General features: G+C 32.5%; 1 protein-coding gene across 1 annotated transcript; it reads right to left on the bottom strand.

The window, feature by feature from the left end:
* Nucleotides 1-8,498: 8,498 nt before the first annotated feature.
* On the bottom strand, nucleotides 8,499-10,279 carry LOC125834482 (zinc transporter 8-like). The gene is made up of 3 exons (XM_049513630.1): nucleotides 9,674-10,279; nucleotides 8,896-9,045; nucleotides 8,499-8,808 (listed from the first exon to the last, which is right to left on the bottom strand). Exons 1-3 carry the CDS (start codon nucleotides 10,259-10,261, stop codon nucleotides 8,503-8,505), a joined length of 1,044 nt encoding a protein of 347 aa, XP_049369587.1. The 5' UTR covers nucleotides 10,262-10,279; the 3' UTR covers nucleotides 8,499-8,502.
* Between the last annotated feature and the right edge of the window lie 204 nt (nucleotides 10,280-10,483).

Genomic DNA, 10,483 nt, shown 5'->3' with positions numbered 1-10,483 from the left:
GGAAGTCCCAAGCCCAAATCACTGGGCCACCCCGAAGGGTGATAGACTAGATGCTAGGCAGGTTGGCAGACAAAAGCTATTATTGTTTTCTTAATGACTATTTTGGGTACAATTAAATTGCTAGTACTATTGAAGATCACGAGAAAACTACATTTACATGTCCATATAGGACATTCACTTTCAAGAGAATGGCATTCAAATTGTGTAATGTCGATGTCACATTTCAAAGATGCATGATGTTCATGTTTTCAAATATGGTGTTGCGTTTCGAGCCTATACCCTAGACGTGGCTGGCACTCGAGAACCATTGTTGGTTGATAACACTCAACTACATTTCATCCAATTCTAAGTGTAGGCGGTCGCTAACAAGTATAAACCCAACTAAGAGTTAGGGTCTATCCCACAGAGAGTGATACGCTAAAGAATGCAATTACGAAGTGAAAATAGTGTTCTAATCGTTTGTAGATGTAGACATTTTCGAAACAAGGAAAATAAATTAATGTCAAATGGGGGATTTGAGTGAACAATCAGAGTAATCAAGTAGAGGGTAGTTCTTGGGAGTGTGATCAATTGAATGCCAATTTCGCAAAATGGGTGATTAATTAATATTTACTAAAAGTCGATGAATATTAGTGGGTAGGCTAGGCTTTAGGTGCAATAGTCATTTCTCAATCAACTATCACGAATCAAGTGAGTTCTCTCGAACCTCGACAAGCATAACACATATAAACAACCCAATACCTCAATCAATCTACTTTTTCAAGCTAGATTAGTAGGATTGACCCACTTTCTCAAGCTAAGTCCACAATAACCCAATCACTACAATCATCAAATATATATAACTGAGCAAATTAAAAGTTTGCTCAAAGTAAAAGCAACTTGTTGGACTCGTATGATTTTGAGATGGTAAGAAAACTAATGATGCATAATCAAAAGTAAAATATCAAATAGATTATATAGTAATTCACCTTGTTTCCGAGAGAGAAATAAACACAAATATTTTTACCTTCTTTATAGTTACTTTGCTTCTATCCTTCAATAGTAGAACAATCGTGCTGAAAATGTTTTATAAAACTAAAGTAAAATAAGATAAGAAATATAAAATATGATAGCAATAGAAATAGGGGACAAGAGATGAGAGATTTTCTTATTCAAGTGTTCACCAAATCTTCAAGTGTATACAATATGAACCCTTATGCCTCTATTTATAGTGTAACATAGAGGCATACAAAATGTTAGTTATAAACATGACATTAAACATGAATATAATGGAGGAGGTTATGGAGGTGAAATGTTACAAGAATAATGATCATAAAGGTGGAGATTATCTTAATAATGGAGGGAAGTAATGTAGTAACTTCTTGGTGTAGTGAACATCCATAATATATTATTTTATAACACAATTTCTTAAACATGGACTAATGGAAAATAAATTTAAGACATTACTCATTAATAATAAATTAAATTAATTATTTAAAGAAATACCCATTAATTAAACAATCGTAGTTAAAGAAATAATTCAAAATTTTCATTTCAAATTTATGGGAAAGTTTTTTATATAAAAAAATAGTTCTAGTGCTCGACCTAACGGGTTTGTTACACTTTCTTATTTGCATGACTTTAGATATTACCATATTTTAACGAGCTTGTTACCCTTTCTCCTTTGCATCGATTTCGAATTTTTGACCAAAATAAGTCATTATTAAAATCAATTTACCAAAATAATACTTTTTTTAAAAATTCTACAAAACTAGTATAAACGTATTTCTGAGTAACATTTTTATTAGTCTGCACGACCTAGTAATTTGTTGATTTTAACTTTTTGCCTAAGTGTGAAACAGGTTGCCTAACGTGTTCTAACAAAGCAATAAGGACAACATGTAAAAACATAATATTTTTACGTGGAAAACACCCGGCTCAAAAGGTGTAAAAAACCACGACATGGACCCCTACAGGATTTAACTTCAACTTCACTAAATCACTGAGTCTCCACAGAAAATAGATTACAAACTTTGCACCTACGAAACTAACTCTCATTCCTTAACTTCAAGTTATGGATTTAGATTACAACTTTTGTAATCCTAGGAACTAACTCTAATTCCTAACCTTCAAGTTATGAATTCAGATTACAACTCTTTTAATCCTAAGAACTAACTCTAAATCCTAAACTTCAACACAAACCTCCCAAGGTATGTGTTCCCAACTCTTCGAGTTATCACAACCTGAAGACAACACTCCTAATTCAGTTTATAACTCATTGAACTAAGATTACATCAAGACTCAATCACAAAGATAAACTCCTAATACATAAACTCTGTAAAAGGATCAAGTTCTTCAATGTGTTCCTTCAGTTCGCTAGTAGCACTTGCGAAGTCAATTTTTCAATTGCTCTTTTTTGCTTTGTAAGTGCACAAGTGTTCTGAACGACTTCACCTCTATTTGAGCACAATTCTTCATAGAGTTATTGTTCACTCCAAACTCCTCATTGACTTGAACTCTCTTGACTTAGAGTTCTACTTCAAGTAAGACTCCTTCTTCTATTCAAACTCCTTGCTTCTTTAGACTCTTTCTTCAAATTACATTCATTGATTCTTTTGTATTGCAGTCCAACTCCAACACTTCAATTCAACAGTAACTTGAAGAGTTCTACTTTAAGTGTGACTCCTTCTTCAATTAAAACTCCTTGCCTCTTTAGACTCCTTCTTCAAATCGAATGCATTGATTCTTTCTCTTCAATTCATCAGATGTTTACTTCCTTGGGCTTGTTTTACTCAAAAAAATAAAAGAATAGAAAAGAAAAATGACTAGGTTTTCGAAAAATTGATTAAATTTATGATTTTAATAGAAATCGAATTTCCAAAAGAGCAGAGTTGCCAATTAATTTTTTAGTAAAGATCAAGAAAAGACTTAAGGTTTTCAAAAGACCTAAACAGATAAGATCAATTGAAAATAAAAGGGTTCAAAGTTCAATGTACATTCCGAGAAGGTGTTAGGCCCTCGGAATATCCGCCAACTTGCGGTTGACCGACGATTTGACTAAAATGACTTTGACTAATTTTTAAAATTTTATCTAAGTAAAAGAACTCATTTATTATTTTTTTTTTTTTTTTTTTTTTTTTACTTTTTAGGGGAACAACTAAAGGAAAATCTTCTAAGGGGAGTAATTCAAGATTTGCAAGACAAATTAATGAGATAAGACTAAGTAATAAATATAATATTTTAATTTTGAATATAAAAGGGAGAAATTACTATTCTTGGGAAATTAATTAAGTCAAACCAAGATAAAATAAATTGTTAGTCAACACAATAACAAATAAATAAAGAGGAAGAGGGAGAGAAATATTGAATTTGGGCCAAATAATATCCTACCCATCTCTAAGCCTACATTACTAGCCAATAACAAGTCTTACATGATCTTATTTCAAATGTTCTCACATTAGTGGAGATTTACAAGAAGGTCAAGCCTATGGTATCACAATTGCATGCATTGAATATTTTTCTGAGTGAGTTAATTTTGCAAAATGTCATAAAATCAAAACACTTTAAATGTGTGCGAATTGAGACTTTATTTGTGGTGAGGGCACTTGAAACAAGATATTTGATCTAGTTCAAAGCTTTGTTTGTAGCAAGATGAACAAGTTTTGTCATTACTTGAGTACATTTGAATCCATAGAAATTACCTCGAAGTTAATCTCAGTTGAATTGTGAGAAATTTCTATGCAAAACTATTGTTGGCGCTAACGAAGTTAAAATATGTTTTATTATTCAAAAAATAATAATAAACGGGCTGACACCCAATTCTCAATACTTATCCAAAGTAACTTTGTGGACCGTTTCATTGTTAATATTGTATTTTTTTTATCGTTATACATTTCAAAATGACATCATTTTAAATTTAGGTCATCATACCTTTCAAAATGTCATCTTTAAAAAAAAATTAATTTGTTATCTCAAATGCAATGATGTTTTTTTAAAAGAAAAAATTGGTTTGTCATGCCGCTCAAAATGACACTTTTATTTTGTTATTCCATTCAAATTGTTTTTTAAATTTTTTTTTGGTATGATGTTATTATGTTCAAAATGTTGCATTGGGTCGTCACCTCGGTCCTTGTTCATGTTCAGAACCTTTCATTGTTAAACATTCTGATATTTGGGGTCCAAGAACGGTCCCCTCTATTTCAAAAGCTCGATATTTTATCGATTAATGTACTAGAGTGACATGGGTGTCTTTACTTTACAAGAAGAGTGATGCATGTAAAGCATTTAAGGAATTTTACAATATGGTGCATACTCAATACCAAAGAAAAAATTGAATTTGGCAGTCTAACAATGCTAGGGAGTTTGTTGATGGTTGGTTCGGAGAATACCTTAGTCAATTAGGGATACAACATCATACTTCCTGCACATATACACCGCAACAAAATGGTTTGGCAAAAAGAAAGAATAGACAAATTTTGAAAGTAGTTTGTGCCTCTCTTTTTGGTATGAACATGTCTCACTTTTATTGGGGGGAGGCAATAAAGTCGGTTATTTATCTTATCAATCAAGCTCCTTCTTGAGTTATTGACTTCCAAACTCCTCAACAAAATTAAAGTCATTTTGCACAATAGCACATCTGCCGAACCTTGAACCTCGAGTTTTTGGATGTACAATTTATGTCCATATTCCAAAAGTCTTTAGAGGTAAATTGGATCCCTATGCAAAACGATGTGTGTTTGTTGGCTATTCAAATTTTTAGAAGGGTTATCGGTGCTATGATCCTCAATATAAGAAGTTGTATGTTCCATTATATATCTCCTTTCATGAGAACGAACCTTATTATGGAAGGGGAGTTTCCAATTCAACTCTTTATGGGGATAATGCAAGTGAAGCACTTGAGCCAAACGTGAAAGATACTAGAGTTCCACTGGACCAAGTTGTGTTCTTAGACATGGAAGAATTGCAAGGATGATTGAGTAAGAATACACATTTAATTAAAGAGATTCCCTCTGATCAGCCTATCGAGTCTCTAGCTTTCCCAAATTTATCTGAGAGTGCTGAAGTATCAATGAGTAATTAAGATGTTGTAGAAGACCCCATATTAACACCATCAACTAAAGAGACCTCACAGAATGTTCAGGAAGATATTGCACCTCAAGTAATTCTCAATACCCCTCATTCTCAATTACCACCACGATTAAATAGGTGTCCTTAGAAAACAATATGAACTTGATCTTAGAACCAAGGCCAAATATCCAATTAATTACTATATCTCAAGTCATAGATTATTGGATTCATACGCTTTAATTGTTAATCAATTATCCAATGTATCTATTCCTAGTAGTGTGTAGAAGACATTAAAATGGACAAAGGCAATGAATGGAGAGATGGAAGCCTTGCAAAGAAACTCAACTTGGGAGTTGGTTCCGCTGCGAAGAGAAAAAAAGACAATTGTTTGTAAATGGGTATATACTGTGAAACTTAAAAGTAGATAGAAGCATTGATAGATACAAGGTGAGACTAGTCACGAAGGGTTATGCTCAAAAGCTAGGAATCGATTATCAAGAAACTTTTGCACCAGTAGCCACGTTCAATACTATATGTATTCTTATATCTATTGCAGTAAATAGAGATTGCCTTTTACGATAATTTGTAAAAAAATGCCTTTCTGAATGGTGACTTGGAAAAGAAGTATACATGAAATTTCCACAAGAAATTAAACAATGTCCAATGCATAAAGGAAAAATATGCAAACTGAAAAAATCACTTTCCGAGCTAAAATAATCACCCAGAGCTTGGTTTGGGAGGTTTGCGTTAGATATGAAATTTGTTGGTTACTTGCAAAGTAACTCCGACCATACTTTGTTTATTAAACAAAATGGGGGGGAAGGTAACAACATTGATTATATATGTTGATGATATGGTATTAACTGGTGATCATGACCCCGAAGAAATGAAGAAACTACAACAATACTTAGCCACTAAGTTTGAAATGAAAGACTTACAATTGTGATATTTTCTAGGTATTGAAGTGTCAAGGCCAAGACAAGGGATCTGTTTTTCCCAGTAGAAGTATATATTGGATTTATTGATAGAATTTAGAACGCTTGATTGCAAACCAGCTGAAACACCGATGGAGATGAACCTGCAACTTGGAATTTCTTCTGTGCAATAATTAGCAGACAAAGTTTGTTATCAACGGCTAATTAGGAAGTTGATCTATCTAACTCACACGAAATCAGATATTGCATATGCGATAAGTGGGGTGAGCCAGTTTATGCAAGATCCAAGTACAAAACACATGAATACAATCCACATGATCCTAAGGTATTTGAAAAATGCTCCTAGAAAATGGTTGATGTATTCAAAGAATGAAGCACCAACTGTTGAAGGCTACACCGACACTGACTGGTATGGAGATCGCTCAACCAGGAGATCGACTTTAGGTTACTTCACATTTGTTGAAGGTAATCTTGTTACCTGGAGAAGTAAGAAACAAAATATTGTTTCTCGATCAAGTGCAGAAGCAGAATTTTGAGGTATGACGCATGGTTTACGTGAGCTATTATAGATCCAAAAAGTTCTGCGTGATCTTGGAGTTGAAAGTTATGGACCTATGAAGTTGTTTTGTGATAATAAATCTGCAATTGAAATAGCATAAAACTCAGTGCAACATGATCGCACTAAACATGTCGAAGTAGATTGTCATTTCATTAGAGAAAAACTTGATCAAAAGATCATCCAGTTTCCATATGTAAAGTCTATAAATCAACTCGTAGATGTCCTCACAAAGCCAGTACCAGGAAAAATATTTCATGAAGCGATTGGCAAGTTGGGCATGATAGATATCTATGCACCAACTTAAGGGGGACTATTGACGATAAGAGATCTGATTCAAATCCCATGATTATAGGAGATCGTAACTCTAGGAAATTTTATTACAGTAATATTTATTTATTGCCTCTTATATGTACATTGCTTAAAATAGAATTCTACCTAAAATAGAATTCTAGGTTTTCTCTTTATTATATATAAATACACATATAGTACAATGAGTAGAAGAAGCGAACAATAGTTTTCTTTATGTAAGCCTGCGGCTTTGTTCAACAAAGAGAGACCAGAAATTACATAGAAAAATATTTGATTAAAAAAATACGATGGTCAGAATAGCTTCAGTTCAAAAGTGACTAAGGAGTAAGGACATAAGCAAGCTACAAGCCTTAGATTGTCTCTATTACAAATATAAAATATTTGAATGAGTTGATAAATGAATTATTAAATCTTACAATACCGTAGGAAAATAAGTAGACTTCTTTAATTTTATATTATTTTTTTATCAAATATAAATTATGATTGGGTTAAAGGGTAAATAAATGTATTATTAAAAAAAAAGCTTTAAAGAAATATACCAAGTGGCATAGGGTATAAAATAAATTTCAGGTTCGGCTCATTAATAATCAATTTAATTAATTATTTAAAGAGATACCATTAATTAAATAACCGTAGTTAAAGAAATAATTCAAAATTTTCATTTCAAATTTACGGAAAGATTGTTTATATAAAAAAATTGTTCTAGTGCTCGACCTAATGGGTTTGTTACACTTTCTTCTTTGCATAACCTTAGATCAGGGCCGACTCTATGTTTAGTTGAATAAGACATTCGCTTTAGGCCCCCAATTTTAGGGGGCTCAATTTTTTACCCCGAATAAATTATGTGTTATTTTTTTATATATAAATATTGATTATTTATAATAAAAAATATATATATTTTTAAAAAATATATTATTTTGTTCTCTTTAATCCCATTTCAATATAACTAATCAAGAAAAATATTTTATTTTCTTACACTCTCTACGCTAATACTCACATTATTTATTTATTTTAACTCCTTTTACACACTCTTCTTTAATTTTTTGAGAAGTTAGAGTAATTACTATGTCAAAACTATGAATTAATAGTTGAAAAGTGTTGTAAATTCTTTTTCTATTTCTTCTTAGATTTTCAAGCATTACATAATAAAATGTGGGGAATCAAATTGTATGGTTCAAGAGTAATACTTGTTCGCTTCTCTTTCTGTTCCTCCTTCCTGCTTTAGTTTCTTCATAATGCAGTAGCGATGAAGATTCGGAAGATTGGAACAAAACGGAAGCATTGAAGTACAAATTGGTAGCACTCAGCTTTGCCGGCGCTATCGATTACAGCTTTTCGTCCTGAAAATAATGTGTTTTTCCTAATTAAGGCTTTTGGGGCTGTCGTCGTCCATCGGAGGGTTATGAGGAATGCGATTTAATTATCTCGTCGGAGAGTTGGTATGTATATGTCTTGTACAGTCACAAAAAAATAATACTCTATTCAAAGAATTGCACATCCTCTAAAAACATCTTGCTAAATTTCAATTTCTCTATATAATTCCAACATTCTTTATTCTTTAAAACAAAAATAAAGAACCTTTAAGATTAAGATTAATTTTGTCCCATGTTTAATCATGGGTATTAATTAATCAAGATTACAAAAAACTTTATTTTAGGCCCACTTAGCCAAAAGTGACATACAACCAGCCCCAAAAAGAAGAAATATATTAGCTCCCATCAAAAGTTTAGGACTATCTTGCATTCTAGTGCTCATAAAATCTGCTGCAAGTAAATCCACTAAAGCCATGTAAATCAAAATTCCAGCAGCAGCAGAATTGAAAATGCCTTCAACCATGAGTGCAGTTGGACTTGTTTCACTATACACTGTTGATATTCCAAAACCAATTGCAATTCCAATTGGTGTTGTTAGGGAGAAGAAAATTGCCATCAATGCAGCTTTTTTAATCTTGAATTTCGCCTGTTGATGCAATAAAAAAAGTTAGAGAATTAAATACTTTTTTAACTTTTCGAAAACTTGACTAAACAGACTATTAAGATAATATACCTCAGCTATGCAGCCACCTAAACCCATGCCTTCAAACAGCTGATGGAAAGTTAATGCAGCTACAAGGGGCTTAATTGTCTTAGGAGATTCTGAGGCACCTAAAGAAACACCAATTATTACTGAATGCACCAAAATTCCCAATTCCAATACCTGTTTCACATCAATAAAAAACCAAATTTTATAATTATTGATGATGAGAATCCACCTTTTGCCACTTGAATTACATATTCCTTTCAGATAACTTGTAAATTCTATCTCCACTTTCAATAACACATATAGGGAAATTTGCAGTTTTAGTCCCTTAAATATGGACAAATTCTAATATTACTATCTTTAACCTTTTTTTTTTTTTTTTTTTCTCCGAAACAGAATATTACTATCTTTAACCATATTATGTTAACTTTGTACTACTATTAATCTATTTTGGAGTATAAAGTTCTAACAATAAATTTAAACACATATCACGAAAAGTTCAAAAGTAGATTCACATATCCCAAACTGCCTTAATCATTTTTGGTTAAAACACTGTTTTGTATCTCAAAATTAAACAAAAAATATTTTACTTCATTAGGAAAAACTTTGTCAATCATGGAAATTTATTACATTTAGTTTTAATTAAAACAAAATTGAAATCGACTCTTAACAATAACTAATGAGTCACAAAAAAAAAAAAAAAAACTGAAAAGAAGGGTATGTCCAACTAATTAATGAGAAAATATGAATTACATTGTTTTTTCATCGATTTATTCAGTTATAAGTTATTTGGTATTATCCATACCTGTGAGATAACTCTCCGACGAGATAAATCCAATTCATCGGTACCCTCCGATGACGACAACATAACAGAGCCATGAGCATGTCCATGAGTTGAATGCGTATGCACATGTACCTCTTTTTCTTCATCACTATTCACAGGCTTTTGCTTCGTAAGATTCGATTTCTTATAAAAACTTGTCGCCAATAAATCCACCATCATCGTTCCGATAGCGGAAATCATAGCAATAAGTCCAGCAAAGGGAAAATCTCCCCATGGTTTTTCCGGAAGACAAGGACTAGACAAGCTCTCGAATGCATCCGGCAGTATATGAACAAATCCGGTAGCCAAAATCACTCCGGCCGCAAAAGCCTTAATTAGGAAAAACACATTGTTTTCAGGGCGAAAAGCTGGGATTATCTTACCGAGAATTGGAATCGATACGCCTATAGCGCCAGCAATTAAAATCGAAGCAACTGCTACCAATTTATACTTCAACGCTTCGGTTTTATCCCGATCATCGGCATCTTCATCGCAAGTACATTCTGAAGAAACTAAAGCGGGAAGAAAGAACAAAAAGACAAGAGAAAAAGCAACAAGTTTATTCTTCATGTTGATAGAGAAGAGGGAAGTTTTAGAAAAGAGTTTTAAGATTTGTGTATATATATATAGTATAGATAGAAGAATGAATGAAGTGGGGACCAGAAAACCGCCTGAAAATAAGAGGAAAACAATATGGCGACATCTAAAGCCATGCAGAGGAGAAAGTGTAAGTAAAAGTGAAGGTTAGTGGGACAAGTGTAAATTAATTAGGGAGAATGACGACACAATGAG

The sequence above is a fragment of the Solanum verrucosum genome, unplaced genomic scaffold (assembly GCF_900185275.1).
Source record: "Solanum verrucosum unplaced genomic scaffold, falcon-dt-bn FXZP01000287.1, whole genome shotgun sequence".
Lineage (NCBI taxonomy): Eukaryota > Viridiplantae > Streptophyta > Magnoliopsida > Solanales > Solanaceae > Solanum > Solanum verrucosum.
This window is presented reverse-complemented; position numbering and strand designations above follow the sequence as displayed.